The 18,491-nt window shown below is 41.0% G+C and overlaps 1 protein-coding gene across 1 annotated transcript in view; it reads left to right on the top strand.

Moving 5' to 3' along the window:
- Positions 1 to 18,491, top strand: part of CCDC68 (coiled-coil domain containing 68) — a 58,604-nt gene that overhangs the window by 24,726 nt on the left and 15,387 nt on the right. Inside the window, exons 4-7 of the mRNA XM_052660537.1 lie at positions 1,278 to 1,418; positions 2,644 to 2,769; positions 4,548 to 4,676; positions 11,330 to 11,412. Coding sequence (XP_052516497.1) covers positions 1,278 to 1,418; positions 2,644 to 2,769; positions 4,548 to 4,676; positions 11,330 to 11,412 — 479 coding nt within the window. The remainder of the gene's footprint in view (positions 1 to 1,277; positions 1,419 to 2,643; positions 2,770 to 4,547; positions 4,677 to 11,329; positions 11,413 to 18,491) is intronic.

Genomic DNA, 18,491 nt, shown 5'->3' with positions numbered 1-18,491 from the left:
ATAACCATAGTCTTTATCATTCTTATCTCCCACACTAACACAACCAGCTCCAATTATTTTCTTAAGTGCTCTAAAGCTGGAAAAATGATTAATGTTGTGAATGACAGTAAAGATCAAACATTCAGTTCTGACTATGCTGAGTTGCTTTGTAGAGCTCCATGTGAAGGTTCTAATGGATGGTTGGATAGCTGATTCTGGAGTTAAGGGCAGAGGTCTGTGCTAGAAGGCTCAGACTATGGGGTAGAGATTTGGAGAGTAAGGATGGTATTTAAAGTTCTGAAAGTGGAGGAAATGACCAAACACATGAGTGTGGATAGAAGTGAGAGAAAACCTAAGCATGGAGTCCTGAGATTTCCAATATTTAGATACTGGGAAGAAGAAGAGGAATCATCACAGGAGGGAAAGAAGTGAAGCTAGTGAATAAAGAGGAAAGGTGGGAGAGAATAGGGCCATTGAAGATGAGCAAAGAAGGGTTTCAGAAAGCGAGCAGGAACTGTTGCATCATATACTGTTCACGGGTTGAGTGAATCGAGGGCTGGTTATCTACCCCTAGGGCTTCCTAGGTGGCTCAGTGATAAAGAATCTGCCAGCCAATGCAGGAGACCCAAGAGATGCTGCTTCAGTCCCTGGGTCGGGAAGATCCCCTGGAGGAAGAAATGGAACCCACTCCAGTATCAACCATTGGCTAGAACAGTGGGAAGGTTGTTGGAGCTATTCTTAATAGGAATAGCTTCTTGGGGATGTAGATGAGCTGTGTTTCCAGTGGGTCTGCCTCGGGGATCTCAAACCGCAGGAGGTCAGCAAACAACATAGATACAAAAAAACAAGCCAACTGGCTTTGTGGATATCATCAATCTCCTCAAAGGTCTTAATAGTATATGTGAAACTGTAGAGAATGTAAAAGGCATGAAAGATGTACTTCTCTCCTTTCAATATAAGAATCTATCCAAATTTGTGCAAATATAGGGACCAGCTGCTTCATCTAGAATTTCTCATTGATATTTTAGAGTCAAAAGATTTATTTGTGTTGACCTGAATCTTCCTTGATACATGTAATGTGCTGTGCTATGCTCAGCGGTGTCTGACCCTTTGTGACCCCATGGGCAGTAGCCCGCCAGACTACTCTGCCCGTGGGATTTTCCAGGCAAGAATACTGGGGGTGGGTTGCTATTTACTACTCCATTGACAGAAGTAATACTGAGCGATAATTATTGTTATCAAAGTTAGTAAAGTAAAAGAAAAGTCAGGTGTGTGATTTTCTTGTTTGTTCATTTCAGCGCTGTGGAAACATTCAAAATGGCTCTGACTCTGCGGTGGATTCCTCTTGTGGCAGTTTGGATCCGCTCATGGAAAGGATAAAAGAAAAAGACCTACAGCTCTTAGAAATGAACAAAGAGAATGAAGTGTTAAAAATCAAGGTGTGACCAGTAGGAGGAAGTTCTCCTTTTGTACTTTGAGCCTTTGAGCCTAGAAGATAGATTCATGCTTCTGTGAGAGCAGACAGACATCCACGTATATCCATAAATCCACACAATGTGCTCACAAACTTAGTGAAGCAGTTTTACACTTGATAAATTTAATCTCACTGTTTTATTTTGAAGATAATTTTTATTATTAAAATGATTTTACAAAAGTTCAATGGGTATAGTTTCAAGATGTACAAGATGAGTGAATTCTAGAGATTTACTGTATAATATTGTGCCTATAGTTAATACTGTATTGCACACTTAAAAATCTGTTAATGGGACAAGTCTCATGTTAAGTGTTTTTACTGCAATAAAATTTAAAAATCTTTACATATACAATAATTAATATTAATAATTGCATATAAATTCATAGTGAAATGTCTTATTGTTTTGTTTAGCTAATTACTTGTTGGTGCCTTATAGTTTCCTTTTTTTGGCTTATTTTATATACAGTTTTATGGGGCTTCCCAGGTGGTGCTACTGGTAAAGAACCCACCTGCCAATGCAGGAGACATAAGAAACACAGGTTCGATCCCCGGGTTGGGATTCGATCCCCTGAAGGAGGCCATGGCAATCCACTCTAGTATTCTTGCCTGGAGAATCCCATGGACAGAAGAGCCTGACAGGCTACAGTTCATAGGGTTGCAAAGAGCTGGACATGATTGAAGCGACTTAGCACATTTACAGTCTTATAATGATTTAGTAGGTAAATCTTTGTAGTCATCCTTGATTATTTCTTAGGTGATAATCCTCGAAAGATTCATGACACTTTATCTTTATTGCCCCTAGTACTTCAATCTTGTCCAGCTTCTATTTCAGGAAATACATTTTTAGTCCTGTCGTCGCCACTGATGATAAAACGCTTGCAAATTCGTGTATAAGCCAATGGGGCACCAGGGAACGCTTTACAAGGTGTGGTCTTTAATGCAGGGTGTTGTTCTTGGCTCTTGCTTGGCTGCCCAGTGCTAATCACTTTCATGACAGCCCCACTAAATAGGGCTTTCTCATTTTATGTTTTCTTCTTACCAGGTAACAGCATCTTTCCTCCTAGCCATTGTCTATGATGGTGCATATGGTTTGGTTACAGACTGTGCTTTTGGTTGCCCATCAAACTGCCCTGTCTTTAACCTTTCTTATTGTACATGTCAGAGCGTGCACAGTGACCTTTTGTTTCTAGCTCGAAGCCTCCAGAGAAGCAGGAGCAGCGGCTCTAAGAAATGTGGCCCAGAGATTATTGGAAAACTATCAAACACGGTCTGAAGAAGTTAGAAAGAAGCATGAGGACAGGCGGCACCTCCTCCAGGTACTGAGCTGGTGAACTAACCTCCAAGTTGTCCAAGTCTCCCTTTTAGGGAGGAGTTAGATGTGAAACAGGCAATGGCCACGTGACCAGGCAGGCCCCGGGAAGGGCAGTCTGCCTGTCTTCTGCCCTGATCTCCCCCGAGCCCTGGTACTTGGTACCTGGATGTTACCAAGCTGCTCTGTTGCCACTGTTGCCCAGAGCCCTGCAGAGCGCTGGCGGGAGGAAGGACATGCCACTCAGCCTAGAAATCAGGGATGGCCCCATGACACTAGCCAGTGGCTTCTCTTCTGGCTCTGCCTTTGACTAACTAGGTGACCCAGTTTGAGTCATTCTATCTCTCTGGACTTGACTCTAAAATGAAAAAGTTGGGGGACTTCCCTGGGGGTCCAGTGGCTAAGACTCTGCACTTCCAATACAAGGGCCCCAGGTTCGATACCTGGTCAGGGAACTAGATCCCACGTGCTCACATGCAGCTGAGAGTCCACGTGCCGCAACTAAAGGTCTTGCATGTCACAACTAAGAACTGGCACAGCCAAATTAATTAATTAGTTTAAAAAATAAATATTAAAAAAATTCTTTTTTAAATGATAAAGTTGGGCTTGATAAATAGGTTCAAAATTGTTTTGGTCCTGTAACGATTCTATAGGGAAACAAACAAAAATCATGTATATGTACATATATATTTCATATTAAATTATATTTTATATTTCTATATTTAAAATCATTAAAATCATATAATATTATATGAATGTCTGTATATCATACACATACACTTTTTTTTTCATTTATTTTTAAACCTGAACTATGTATCCTAAGACCAATAAAACCGTATCTGGAAAATGTATCCAGGACTAGGGAAGAGGGGAAATGTGTGTATATGTGTTTGTCAAAACTCAAAACAGGAAGGCTCATTCAGGCTTGGGTGGGGCATCTGGTCCCTGCCAGCTCCGGCCCTAGGAGGGTCCCCGGGGAGCACAGGAGGAAACCCACTGCCTAGGTGACACGCCCTCAGGCTTGCTCTGGGGGTGATGGTCACAGACTCGTAGGCATGAGGATGCGGGTGAAGTACCCAAGTGAGCAAGTGAGCAGGGTGGACGGAAGTGCCCGTGTCCCTGCCAAAGGGACTCTGCCCAGCCTGGGGTTCCAGGGCAGGAATGCCCACCTAGTGTGTTCAAGGGAAATCAGATACTTTTTTTTTTAAACCAAAAAATCTCAAGTCCTATTAAATACAGAAGCAGATGTGCCTGCTTATGTCAAGTACAAGTCAGTAGAAGCTCTCCCACGTGTGGCCTGGGGCCTGCCTGCTAAAGACTTCTCTACTGTTAGTGTAACTCCTAGGTTCAGTGGCTCAGAGATAACCCCCTGACAGCGTGGAGATAAGTGTTCTGCTTTTATCACATTTTCTGATTGAAAATAAAACATTTTTTACTTGAAGACATAAGATCTTGGTTTTGTTCTATGTAAGTTTTGTTGAGAAAAATTCAAAAGTTTTGCTTTTTTAGAATTACTGTCTTTTCTTTCTGTCCCTCTTTCAGAGAGGATGCTTTTTAGTAACAGATATCAACTTCTAGAAATAATATTTATGTATTGTTAATTCTCCATTGATTTAGTGTTGCTGTAGTCCATCAGGTTTATTTTAAAGGAAGACTGAATTCACAGAAGTAATTCTAAATATGTGTAAATTATTAATTTATATAGATATATAAATTATAGCAAGAGATAATATCTGTATAAGTTTAGTTAAAACAATGGGCTGACAACTGCTTTTCTAACCAAAGGTTGACAAACTTGAAAAAGAACAGAAATTGAAACAACATGTTGAAAATCTGGATCAAATTGCTGAAAAGCTTGAAGAAAAACATAAGCAAATCACAGAGTTGGAGAATCTTGTACAAAGAATGGAAAAGGTAGGTCCTTGGAGAATTAAAGGCACTTTTTCCTGATATGGTTAGGATGAGAATGAATGAAAATAATATGAAAATAAGTAGCATTAAGTGAAAGTGCTCTTTGTAGCTGAAGATGTTAGAATGCGCTCAATAATGTTCGTTTCTTGCCTCACACATTTATATGATGTGTGTTGTGGTTACTGATTTACCTTTTTACAAACACTGCAGTCATATTATGTCACTTTTTTTCCCTAGTAAAGGTATGGCTGAGAAAGGGGAACTAGGTGAGGCCATGAGTAGAAATACTGGAAAGGATCACAAAGTCCACCTGCTACTATAATAGTGCAGTGGATCCCTGCAATCGTAGCACTGTGTACTGGTCAATGGAGTGTTTAGTTTTGGCCAACCGTGTTCCCTTTAGGTTTATAAAATCCTATGCTTGCCATAGGACAGACATAGTTCACAAATAAGAAAAGACATTCGATGGAAATTGTAACTTTCAAAAGAGACAATTTAGGGAAGAATAATAATAGAACAAAAATTATTGAAAAGTTTCATGCAGCACTCCTTTAAGTAGCTGGCCCTCCAAATACAGACAAAAATGAACACATTTCATTTGGCATGCCTTAGAATTCAGAATTCAGACAAACCAAGGAATATTTGTTAATAATAAATGGACCGTTGGCATCTTTGAAACTGAGTTGGAGTAGGTAATACAGACTCTTTTAACTTCTCGTAAATATTGCCCAGTGTTGTCGTTGTTTTCCAGTCATGACTAAGACCCCACAGACTGCAGCGTGCCATGCTCCTCCGTCCTTCATCCAAAGTGTTCAAATCTATGTCCACTGAGTCTCTCTCCTTCACGCTCTCTTGGAATTTGCAGATTCACGTCCCTCATCGGTGGTACTGTCTCACCATCTCATCCTCTGCTGCCCTCTTCTCAATGCATTTTTATATTTATTATATGAATTTGCCGATTTGCCTCCACTCTTCTCAGCCTTATTTTCTTTTATGAATCTGCTTGAACTGAGGCTATTTTAGAAATGTCAGGGCTTCCCTGGGGGCTTGGTAAAGAATCCACCTGCAATATGGAAGACCTGGGTTTGATCCCTGGGTCGGGAAGATCCCCTGGAGAAGGGAATGGCTACCCACTCCAGTGTTCTGGCCTGGAGAATTCCATGGACAGAGAAGCCTGGCAGGTTACAGTCCACGGGGTTGCAAAGAGTTGGATGCGACTGAGCGACTTTCCCTTTCCTAGAAATGTCACTTCCAAAGCATCACATGTCAACATTCAGGATATTTGCCTGAGAAATTTTGATCAATTTTTTACATATTTCCTAAGAATTTAATTTATAACTGTGAGTTTGGCTGAATTTGTGATCTTAATGAAGGTCCTATGAAGAAATCAAGAAAGTTAAAGAAGCCTAAACTTAACTGAACTTAGTAATAATAATCAACTACAGCTACAATTGTGTTGTATGGTGGGTGATGTTCAGTGTTTTACTTTGGCCAAAATCACAGGGCTAGAATGCCCTCAAGTAGCTGGTTTGCCCACGTGTAGCAGTTTGTAAGTTAGCAGTTTGTAATTTAGATGTGTTGGACAAACTGTAACATTTGGATGAATACTTTGCTGTGAGAGTATTTATCCTGCAAATAGATAAAGGAGATGTGATATATATATACAATGGAGTATTACTCAGACTTTAAAAAGAATGAAATAAACCATTTGCAGCAACATGGATGGACCTAGAGATTGTCATACTGAGTGAAGTAAGTCAGACAGAGAAGGAGAAATATCGTATGGCATCCCTTATATGCAGAACGTAAAAAGAAATGATATAAGTGAACTTATTCACAAAACAGAAACAGACTCATAGACTTAAAGAATGAACTTATGGTTGCAGGAGGGAGAGAGGATGGGGAAGAGATAATTAGGGGGTTTGGAATCGACATATACATGTTGCTATATATTTAAAATGGAAAACTAACAAGGACTTAGGGTAAAGCGTAAGGAACTCTGCTCAATGTTATGTGGCAGCCTGGATGGGAAGGGATTTTTGGGGAGAAGGGATACATCTATATACATGGCTGATTCCCTTTACTGTCCACCCAAAACTATCACAGCATTGTTAATTGGCCGTAGTGCAATACAAAGTAAAAAGTTTTTTTAAAAAAGAATATTTATCCTGTGATAAAATCCCATGGACAGAGGAGCCTGACAGTCTACAATCCATGGGGTCACAGAGAGTTGGACATGACTTCGCGACTAAATAACAGCAACAAAATTGTTTGGCAAACTCAGATAGCACAAGGGACATTTGCATCGAGGAAAGGAAGACAATTCCTTGTCCGACTCTTTGCGACCCCATGGACTGTAGCCTACCAGGCTCCTCTGTCCATGGGATTTTCTAGGCAATAGTACTGGAGTGGGTTGCCATTTCCTTCTCTAGGAGATCTTCCCGACCCAGGGATCGAACCTGGGTCCCCCGCATTGTAGACAGACACTTTACCGTCTAAGCCACCGGGGAAGTCCTTCAATTCAAATAGAGTTGCTTAATTAAACTACTTGATTAACCAGCTTGACATTTAAATTTAGGTTTGCAATCACCTCAAACCCAGTAACACTGGGTCACGTTTAGTGGCCAGTTGTCAGTCCGTGAAAATTAACAACGAATAATGGAATGTAATTTCTATCTTCTAGAAACCTGAGGAAATCTGCCCTGGATGTGAATTCATCTCAGAATTCTGGGGTATATTCACTGGACTATATATTCAACAAATATTTGAGCTCCTACCATGTACCAGGCAGAGCTAGAGGCTAGATATCTATTTGGAGTGGACCAGATATAGTCTCTTTGTGGAGATTGCAATATAATGTATCTGGGTCGTGTGAGACTCCAGGAACTTCCCAGCCCTCCTTTCATGCATTCTCACAGAGGTCTTCAGGGAAGCTGACATCCTACTGAAGGCGGGGGAACGGACCCCAGAATGAGGTTAAGCAGCTTAGATCCTGGCAGATTTTGAGAAGTGATGGCCTGCCATTCTTCTTGATATTGACCTTTAATGGAGAGTTCTCGCGAGGAGCTTTGTGACAGGAGTGGACTGGACGCCCAAGGTTCAGCAAGGCCATGCAGGACCCTTCCAGAACATTCTAGTTCAGTGACTTCCTGAAGCGGAGTCTTTGGGGATCTCTGGGAAGTGGAGGTAGATGGGGATGCAGTGGAAAGAAAATGTGAAGGAATTTTTTTTAACATAGTTAAGGATACATTATATTTGTAAAATAATCAAACAAATATAAGAAGCAAAGCTTGGTAGCATCTTGTTTTAAGGAGGTACTGAGCATACAGGCCATGATGAAGAGTTTCTCAGTAGCGGAGTGTGTGTCAGAATGAGGAGGGGTTACTGTTAATACCTTAGTATTAATAAGAAAAAGACACGAGTTCAAAAAGAAATGACAATTAAAAATGAACATCCCCAACAAAGGTTGATAAATACTGCCCTGGTGGTGAGCACCCCCCTGGAGAAGGATTCATTTTCTACTCACTTGCACAAGCCACTGCTCCAGTAAATAGCCATTAGTGGTATGAGGTCTGGTAATGAACACATTACTTAAAACCTTCACCATCTGTCCCACTTTAATCAGGAATGCAGTGAGAATGAATCCCATAAACACAGTGATATGCCAGCAAAAGCGCCCAATAAGAGCATTTTAATATGGCATATGTTCCTTTGGCTAACAGTGCACTACGGTTGCGTCGTATCTGTTTTCCAGTGTCGTTGATTTAGCGCTAGTAGAATTTTAGAGCTCAGAGGCACTTTTGAGACCACCTAATTCGTTATCATCATTTTATAAACGAGGACCGTGTGAACAAGGAACTGTTCCACAGTTCTCCAGTTAGCAGTTTACAGTCCTTTCTGTTATGCCCCCAGCTTCTCTGCTGTGGGATAAAAAGGATGCCCGTGATTCCTGAACCATTTAGATGTTAACATATGGCAATGATTTACATTGGTGTCCACTTCACCTTGATCAGTAAATGAAGTGGTGAAGTGAGAGTCGCTCAGCCATGTCTGACTGTTTGTGATCCCATGGACTGTATAGTCCATGGAATTCTCCAGGCCAGAATAGAGTGGGTAGCCTTTCCATTCTCCAGGGGATCTTCCCAACCCAGGGGTGGAACCCAGGCCTCCCACGTAGGCGGATTCTTTACCAGCTGAGCCACAAGGGAAGCCCAAGAATACTGAAGTGGGTAGTCTATCCTTTCTCCAGGGGATCTTCCTGACCCAGGAATTGAACCAGGGTCTCTTGCATTGCAGGTGGATTCTTTACCAACTGAACTATCAGGGAAGCCATCTTCCGAAAATAGGGTGAGGGAACAAGATGCTCTTCAGAGGTGTGGTTTGGGCAAGAGTGTATTGTCCACTGGGTGGCGCTGTGAATGCTTTTTCCTTTCCAGAAGATACGGTCCCTGAAAAGTGAAAAGTGCTAACTGGCGTAGTGTGATCTTCCCTGTTGTCAGAGAGAAAACATTAACAGTCCAAGCTTCAAGGACCTACTGTATAGCACATGGAATTCTACTCAATATTCCGTAATAATCCACCCAGGAAAAGAATATGAAGAAGAATGGGTATATGTAAAACTGAACCACTTTACACAGAACTGACACAACATTGTAAATCAACTATACTCAAATATAAAATAAAAATTAGATTTAAAAAAGTTCAAGCTGAATACTGGAGCCTTGGCTAAGGCAGACTATTTGCTTGTCCCACTGTGTGGTCTGCTTAAATCCTTGTTATAAAGATCCATGAACAGAGAGTAAGTCCATTAGGAAGAATGTTTGTTAAAACACCTTTTTTTTTTCCTGTAAATTCAAAATATATTATAAGTGATATGTTTCGTTGGGGATCCAAATATCATAATAAACTTTCAGAGTATCTTGTTCCCTCAGATCAACTAGGACTACAGCAGAAAAATATATATGATGTATATGTATATAAAACCAGAGTGCCACAGAAACGTTTTGAAAAATTTAGTATAAATTTTAAAATTAACAGCACACATATGACATACATGGCATCTTAACATTATTATATGTTGAGGTTCTAACGCGTTCTAGAAAAGCATGTCGACCTTTCACATACATCCCCAATCATCCCAACATTTCAATGTAGGTAGTATTATCCCCATTTTAGGGATGTTCGAAAAGTCAAAAAAATGACTCTGATATATTTAATGAATACATGTCAGATGTTTTATTCAACTCCTTAACTAGAAGGAGCCAACAAGATGGTAAAGCTGATTTAAATAAAATATTTTTTGAAATTGGCTGTTGACCTGCATTTTGAAAAAAGGGACATAGGATAGATTACTGGGTTAGATACAAAGGTAGTTAATATTCTTTAAGTCAAGAAACCATAATCTTTGGGATTACTTTTCTACCAGGCAGAAACCCACAAATTAACAAGCAACTGCACAAAATCAGGGCTCTAATCAAATAATAAAAAATAAAGTCAAACACAAAGAAATTCTCTAAGAGAATTTTAAAAATTCCTTGGGTCAGGTTATTAAACAATGACCCAATATGACATTAAAATCATGTATTTTGAATCATAAGTTTTGGTTAGTTTTTTTTTTTAACAGTGATAAGAGCTAGAGAGGTTAAAGCCTTGGCAAAAACTACACAGTCACCAAGTTTCAAAACCAGGTCAGTCCATGTCCCAAGACGTTCTGATATTTTGCTACAATGGCACTGTCTTGTATTTTACCATATAAATTCTGCAGAATGTATGATTTTAACCAGCATTGCAAATAGTGTCAAAACATCTATTTCCATCAAATATAAAAAAGAGTACAATCATGACAGCTTAGTTTTTCATGGATGTGTCTGTTTTCCTCTTGGATGGAAAGAGTTTTGTTTAATAATGACATCAAGACGTTTCTGTAGGTATTCTTTCAAAATGTCAAAATTTCTGTTCCATCCTAATTAGGAAGTGACTTTATCACTTATGGCTTTGAGCCTTCACTAAAAATACACTTACTACTTTTCTACCTTCTGACAGTTGCCGTGTGAGAGGTAGGTATCAAGACCAGGGCAACAGTATCCTTGGATACCAATAACTGAGACTAATGTAGGAGAAGCAGGTGGAATGATGGGAGAACCAGTGCCTAGAGAGAGATGAGCAGTTAGCATTTGGGATGGGATGGAGAGCCACAGAAGTTTGACCAAGAAGTGGGCTAGGGAAGGAGCCAAGGTCTCTAGACAAGTGAAGGCGGTGAAGGCACCTAGTCTTGACCTGTCATTCAGCTACTTATAAAGGGACGGCAGAGGATGAGATGGTTGGATGGCATCACTGACTCAATGGGCATGAGTTTGTGCAAGCTCCGGGAGTTGGTGAAGGACAGGGAGGCCTGGCATGCTGCAGTCCATGGGGTTGCGAAGAGTTGGACACAACTGAGTGACTGAACTGTGCTGAGCTGAAACCATGCAGGAGAATGCCTGTCTGGGCCACTGGGATGGACTGTAACAGCTCCCTATGAAATTAACTCGAGCTCAAAACGTATTTCTGGTATTACAAGAAGCATCTTTAGTGAACAGTTTGCAAGAATGCCTTGCGAAACACACCCACACACCGAGGACAAGAAATAAGCAAAATTTGTCCTTATTTTCTCCTAGGAAAAGAGAACACTGCTAGAAAAAAAACTGTCTTTGGAAAACAAGCTTCTGCATCTCAAATCCAACGCTACAAATGCTAAAAGGTTTGCAAATCTACCTCCAAAGTAAAAGCAGTTCCTGGTGTATTTGCCCTCCTCTGGTCCACTGAGCAGAGGATAGAAGGCTTCTATCCCGCAAGAGAAAGGAAGCCTGAAAGTGCGTGAGGAAGGGAGATTTCTTTGTATTAACTGCCATGTGCTCTCTTCCTTTCTAGCTACCGAGGGATCAGGAAGGAAGCAAAGGTCACTGGGGGTACAGGGAGATGGCTATGTGTGTGGGAGGGGGGCAGTAAACCCTTTTGAAGAGTAAATGAGCCTGTCCCCTCCCCTGGTGCTGAACAGGGTGCTGATGAGGTCTCCGTTCACCCGATGCTTCTGATTTGGTTTATGGATGTCTGCTTCAGCTGGCATTAAATTAGCTAGCCCACAAGTGGAATTATAAGACAGTTTTGTCACGCTCCCAACTTTGTAGATAATGAAGGAAATACTGTGAAAAGCATCCTTAGTTCTTGGGACTTACTTACAAATACTCATTTGGTGTGCTGGTCCTTGGTGTGCTAGGGGTGGGGGTGGATTTAAGAGTTTATGGATATCAAATGGCTTGACAGCTTGGCTGCAATTTGAAAAATTCTCTGAAATATGATAGAATAAGTGGTATTATATGAAATTGCCTGAACTTTTTCTTTTCCTTTCCTTTCTTTTCTTTTAATTCTAAGCCTTCCACAATCATCATATATTCTGATATAACATTCAAAGTTCAATCTGTTTCAAGATCTTAGTTCATCCATCCAGAACTATTGCTCTGGGCACTATTATGAACCTCAAAATGTGCACATTCTTTTTCTCATTTAATAACTTACACTCAAACATCAGTTTCTCTTGACCCTTTGATTTTTTCCTATTTCCTTTTGTTTCCCTGCTATCTCTTTCTCTTCATTGGCCCACAGAAGCTAAAGTCTAGAACTGGACTGACCCTGACAATTTTGGACTGGGCCTGTACCTACATGTTTGAAACACACAGGGATACCACTAATATTAATTTCCCTGAATGCTTGTGAACAGGCATACAGCCCCAGAAGGTGGATTTCTAACTTTTGTAGCACTGCACATCTCTAACTTATAGGTAGGTCTTCCCCAGGCGGCGCAGTGATAAAAACTCTGCCTGCCAGTGCAGAAGGTGCAAGAGATACGGGCTCAGTCCCTCGGTTGGGAAGATCCCCTAGAATAGGAGATGGCAACTCACTCCAGTATCTTGCCTGGGAAATCCCTTGGACAGAGGAGCCTGGTGGGCTACAGTCCATGGGGTTGCAGAGAGTCAGACATGACTGAGTGCAACACAGCAACCTACACACATCTCTGTAGATAAGGAAGAAAATACTATGGAAAATATCCATAAACCTTTGAAATTACCTGTATTTACTCATAATTTAACTCTAAGTAAATTTTTGGCTTACCTCTTTTTTTTTTCTAAAGAGAGCTTTTCCATGCTGTAAAACTACAGTTGGTGCAATGTGCCTTCCATGAAAAGTATAGACAATTTGTTTGATTTTTTCCTTTAAAAATAGTTTTGTTTTGTTTTGTTTTTCTGGATAATAGGTTTTGTCAGTGTTTGAGCCAAAAATGTAACCATTTTAGAAACCAAACTGATCTGTTCTTTCAGTTCTGTTATATATGAGCTGTCATGATGAAGAACTCTCAAAAAGCTCTTGACGTTTTAAAAATATCTTGAGGGAAATGGATGTTTTGTGTTTCCAGAAAGGTATTTGAATGTCCTGGCTTGTGCAGTTTTCATAAATGGTAGGTATCACAAATATTTGTTTTACTTGTTACTTCGAGCTGTGTGTGGAGGCATTCACTTTGCTACGTGACAAGAAAATGAAATCAGTATGAGTCAGATTCTTTTGGTTAAAGCAACAGAGACTTGGTTAAGCTAGCATAAAGGATTTCTGTTCAAGATTAAGACTGGATAGATATGGCTGTAAAGAAGATGTACTCATGGGAAGATAGGAGGACCACACTTTTAGCACCTAACGTGATTTGAAAAATCAGGTTATTTTGTTGACCCTGCTTAGCAAGGTGCCATTTATGCAGTTTCACTCTTTTGTTGTTCTTTGTTCTTCCGGGATAATTCGTTACCTTTTCCCACCATTTCTTCCTTTCAAATTCCAGAGAAAAGATTCTGATTGGCCTAATACCACTTCCTGTTTTGGTCAGATCGAACACACTGACCAACACCTGCATGGACATCCAACCAGTGGTCTGTGGCAGGTGCCCCCTCCCAATCTTGTGGGTGATCTCCGCTTATTCAAGGCCTGCTTCCCTATGGGGCAGGGAAGCCGCTGTGGGCGACTTAGTGATTTAATCAAATCACCAAATTTGATTTGGTGGCTTGGGTGATTTAATTATCACTGGGTGGGTGGGTAATTAATTAACTATCTTAAACATAGATAGTGAGTTAGATAGGTGCCATGACTTTCCTGAATTGCAGTGAGCTTCATTCTATCATTTTGATAAAGAGATAAAAGACATAATATATTGTAACTTGGCATTTCTAATGTTAGAAAGCATCTCAGAGGATGATAACTTTTAAGCTTTTATAATTCAGAAGAAAAAGCTTTTTCTTTTTAGAAAAAGAGAGAAGTCATGTCTGACTCTCTGCAACTCCATGGATTGCTGCACACCAGACTTCCCTGTCCTTCACTACCTCCCGGAGTTTGCTCAAATTCATGTGCATTGATTGAGCTAGTGATGCCATCCAACTATCTCATCTTCTGTTGCCCCCTTCTCCTCCTGCCTTCAATCTTTCCAACATCAGGGTCTTTTCCAATGAGTCAGTTCTTCACATCAGGTGGCCAAAGTACTGAAGCTTCAGCTTCAGTATCAGTCCTTCCAATGCATATTCAGGACTGATTTCCTTTAGGATTGACTGATTTGATCTCCTTGGTCCAAGGGACTCTCAAGAGTCTTCTCCAGCAGTGCAATTCAAAAGCATCAATTCTTTGGCGCTCAGCCTTATGTGGATATGTATATATCATTATATTAAGCTAATCCTCACAATTACTTTTAACAAGAGGTAAAAGATTTGGCAGAAGCATCTTAAAAACAAGGTTGACCCCATATTTCTACTACTGTCAGTACTCACTGACACGTGGGTGTGCCTTTCAGTTTTTAGAGTAGCCTCAGTCACTTATTTAATCTTTCCATTTTCCTTCCAGAAATAAACAGAGCTTCCAATTGGTTGCTTGATGTGTCAAGATTACTCCGCCTTCCAGCACTTGTAGGGCTGGGAGTTAGGCTCTGGTATTGCCATAGCAAACCCTGTGGCTCCTTCTTCCATAGAGAAGAACTGACTTTCTCAGGAATCTCCAGAGACCTTCTCTCAGACTGGTTTCCTGGGTCCTCTGTGTGGCTGTAAGCAGAAGGCAGTTTTCCAGCTTTTCTCTCTGCCCTGTGACATCTCAGACAAGCACACAGGCCCATTTTAGAGGTATCCTTCAGGGAAATACGTTTGGAGTTTGTAAAGATAAAGAGTGTGTTGGCTTCTCCGTATCTACAGAAGCTGCTCAGGGACAGCACATTTGTTAGAGGAGGAAACAGGGTATCTTGAAGATGTGGTTACATATTTTTAAGCAAATTTATTTACTTGGGTCTTGGTGGCAGCACCCAGAATCTTCGTTGCATCGTGCCAGACCATTCACTGGGGCGCACAGCCTTGGTTAGATGCATGTGGGATGTTAGTTTCCAGACCAGACATTGAATACGCATCCCATGCCTTGCAAGGCAGAGTCTTAAACGCTGGATCATCAGGGAAGTCCCGTGGTTGAGTGTTAAAGCATACTTTTGTTTCTAACAGTAGTTTTGAGGGTTCTTTTAAGCCTCCCCACCCCACTTAGTGCCATCACGGAAAATGACAACAGGGAAGATTTTGACCAGCAATAGAAATTCCTGAGTTTGGTTGAAATGTGAGCAGAGCTATACCCACATCTTAGCTCATTCTTTCGCCGTGATCTGACCTGGGAAAGGTAAGGACCTGGCCTCTCCTGTTCTTCCAGTTGTGATCTTCTCTTCTATTGAGGATTCTCATTTCGTGATGGCCTCCATAAAGGTCCGAAGAAACATCAGATCCTAAACAGCAGGAAACCTGAGTCCCTGTAGGTTCTAGTGTGATTCTTTCACAGTTTCAGAGAAGCTCCAGGATGCCACCAATCTCACCATCTTCTCTCTCCAGTGGGAACTCCATGTTGGATTATTCATGTTCCCAATGTTTGCATATGTGACAGGTGCCCAGAAGCAGCAGCATCTTGATATATGCAACGTAATTTGAGTTGCCACTTTCCCTGCATTCTGCTTGTATCTTAGCACCCAGCTCTTTATATGTCCTCTGGAATTTTCATTCCACTAAATATCATAATGGATTAATCTCTGGTAATAAATGTTCTTTCAGTTCAGTTGCTCAGTCATGTCCAACTCTTTGTGACCCCCATGGGCTGTATCACGTCAGGCTTCCTCATCCATCACCATTTCCTGGAGTTTGCCCAAACTCATGTCCATTGAGTCAGTAATGCCATCCAACCATCTCATCCTCTGACCCTTCTCCTCCAGCCTTTAATCTTTCCCAGCATCAGGGTCTTTTCCAGTGAATTGGTTCTTTGCATGAGGTGGACAAAGTATTGGAGTTTCAGCTTCAGCATCTGTCCTTCCAGTGAATATTCAGGACTGATTTCCTTCAGACTAGACTGGTTGGATCTCCTTGAAGTCCAAGGGACTCTTTAGAATCTTTTCCAACATCACAGTTCAAAAGCATCAGTTCTTCGGCACTCAGCTTTCTTTATAGTCCAACTCTCACATCCGTACATGACCACTGGAGAAACCATCCCTTTGACTAGATGGACCTTTACGTGCTGTACGAGGATTTAAAAGTGTTATATTCTGAGCCTGTGTAAATGTGGCCACTATCATGCTCTTCATACTCTTTGTAATTATATATTTATGTCCCCTGAATTCTAAGAAATGTAAGACTGTGTACAAAAACTACATAACATAACAATCCTTTAACTGAAAGTAAATTAGATGAGGAAATCAGGGAGAGAGAAGAGCAGGAGATAATGGGGTTAGTCCCCAAAATGTGTACCGTCAAGCGCTATAAACCTCTTCACAAAGTTTAAACTTTCTAGCAGCCAACCCAGTGAGGAAACTGTGATTAGTTTTATGATTCACCATGTCCATGTGACTAAAACCAACCAGTCCTTTGGGAGAAGTCTCTTTTTAAGCAAATATGTCTATAAGAGAACAGAGAACAATTTCTAGGATTAGCTCATAGAAAGCACCATGAACAGTGTGTTCAACTGAATCCTTACAGTAAACACAGATGCTGTACCTCACAAAATGCTTTTAAAACAGATAGCATGATGGCAGAGAATAATTCGATCAAAGCCATACTCACAGGGAGAAGTCTATGAGAAGGTTCAATAATGCTACCTCGGATGGTGGAAGTTAACTCCTGAATAGATTTAAAGTATTCTGACAATTGGATGGAGAGACCGTCCTCCATAAACTCAATTTCCTTTGACCAAATCTGTGGCAGACATCGGCTGACAGGGAGACTGAGGGTTTGCTTCTCGCCTGGTGCTTATTGTACAGTCATCCCATGTTACTAAAGGCAAAACTGTGTGTTTTCACGTTTCTGCAGGTTAAAGAGAGGGTTAACTTCCTTTCTTGCACAGTAAGGAATCTATCATGAAGAAGACCAGAAATGGCGCTTTGCTCTCTCTCCATGGTAAATTGAGGGAGCATCCTCAGTTCCCTTTTTCATCAGGATAGAGCCAAGATTTTCCTCTCTTTTAATTGGGGCTTTTTAGTCTGCTGCCATTGCCATTCCCAGGCTGTGGACTTTCTCAGCTCCAAGTCTGGGATCTTCAAAGAGAAAGCCTTGGGAACTCATCCTCACGTTGTTCCCTGGATCCCAGGGTCCCGCACCGGTCTTCCCTTTTCTCTCCATCTTTCTTACATACACACGTGCTCAGTTGTGTCCAGCTGTATGCAACTCCAGGGACTGTAGCCCGCCAGGCTGCTCTGTCCATGGGATTGTCCCAGCAAGAAGGCTGGAGTGGGTTGTCATTTCCTCCTCCAGGGGATCTTCCTGACCCAGGAATTGAACGTGTGTCTCCTGTGGCTCCTGCATTGCAGGCAGATTCTTTTTCTTTTTTCAGTATTATCAGCTTTATTTTGTTTAATTCCAGGTGAAGACCAAGGAGTGTGATACTCTGATTAAGCTGTACAAGTTTATGTAGATACATAGAAAGTTTCCACTAGGTTTTTTGTTTTTTTGTTTCATTTTTTTCCCCCAGAAACTGTGTTTATTAAAGCACCATTGGAGAAGGAGGAGGCAGGATCTGGAAAGGGATAGGAGCCTGAGGAGTAAGAGGCCAGCCTGCAGGATCCCCATTCCATTTTTTTTTGTTGTTTTTTTTTTTTCTCTTTTTTTTAATTTCAGTTAAAAAAATTTTTTTTTTACTTTACAATATTGTATTGGTTTTGCCATACATCAACAGGAATCTTCCACGGGTGTACACGTGTTCCCAATCCTGAACCCCCCTCCTACCTCCCTCCCCATACCATCCCTCTGGGTCATCCCAGTGCACCAGCCCCAAGCATTCTGTATCCTGCTGGCAGATTCTTTACCACTGAGCCACCTGGGAAGCCCTATCTTTCTTCTTGCTTTTGTTTATATATAATGTTCAGGTTTGGGATTGTACTTACTGGGAAGAATGGGGAAAAACCACATCTTTTGAATCTTCCTGGAAGTTTTTCAATAATTTCAATACTGAGTTTGTATTTATATTGAGTCATTGGGAGGCAGCATAAATCCTGGATACAGACATTTGTCCTCCTTTCCTAGGCCTGGTCTATGTTAGATTTCTTCTTGATATTTTGCTTTAGTACATCTTAATATTAAGACTGAGTGCTTCAACTGAAAGATAAATAACAGTGATTAAAGGGAGCTCAAATGGTGGCTTATTTAGTATATTCTCACATTTAAAGACCTTAAATGGATGACTGGGTTTTATATTTACTGAAGAAGCTTAAGGGAGATTTTTTTCTGCAACGTCCTTTAATCACTGTTC

This window comes from Budorcas taxicolor, chromosome 22, assembly GCF_023091745.1.
Source record: "Budorcas taxicolor isolate Tak-1 chromosome 22, Takin1.1, whole genome shotgun sequence".
Classification (NCBI taxonomy): Eukaryota; Metazoa; Chordata; class Mammalia; order Artiodactyla; family Bovidae; genus Budorcas; species Budorcas taxicolor.
The sequence above is the reverse complement of the archived record's forward strand: the minus strand, read 5'-3'. Positions and strand labels throughout refer to the sequence as shown.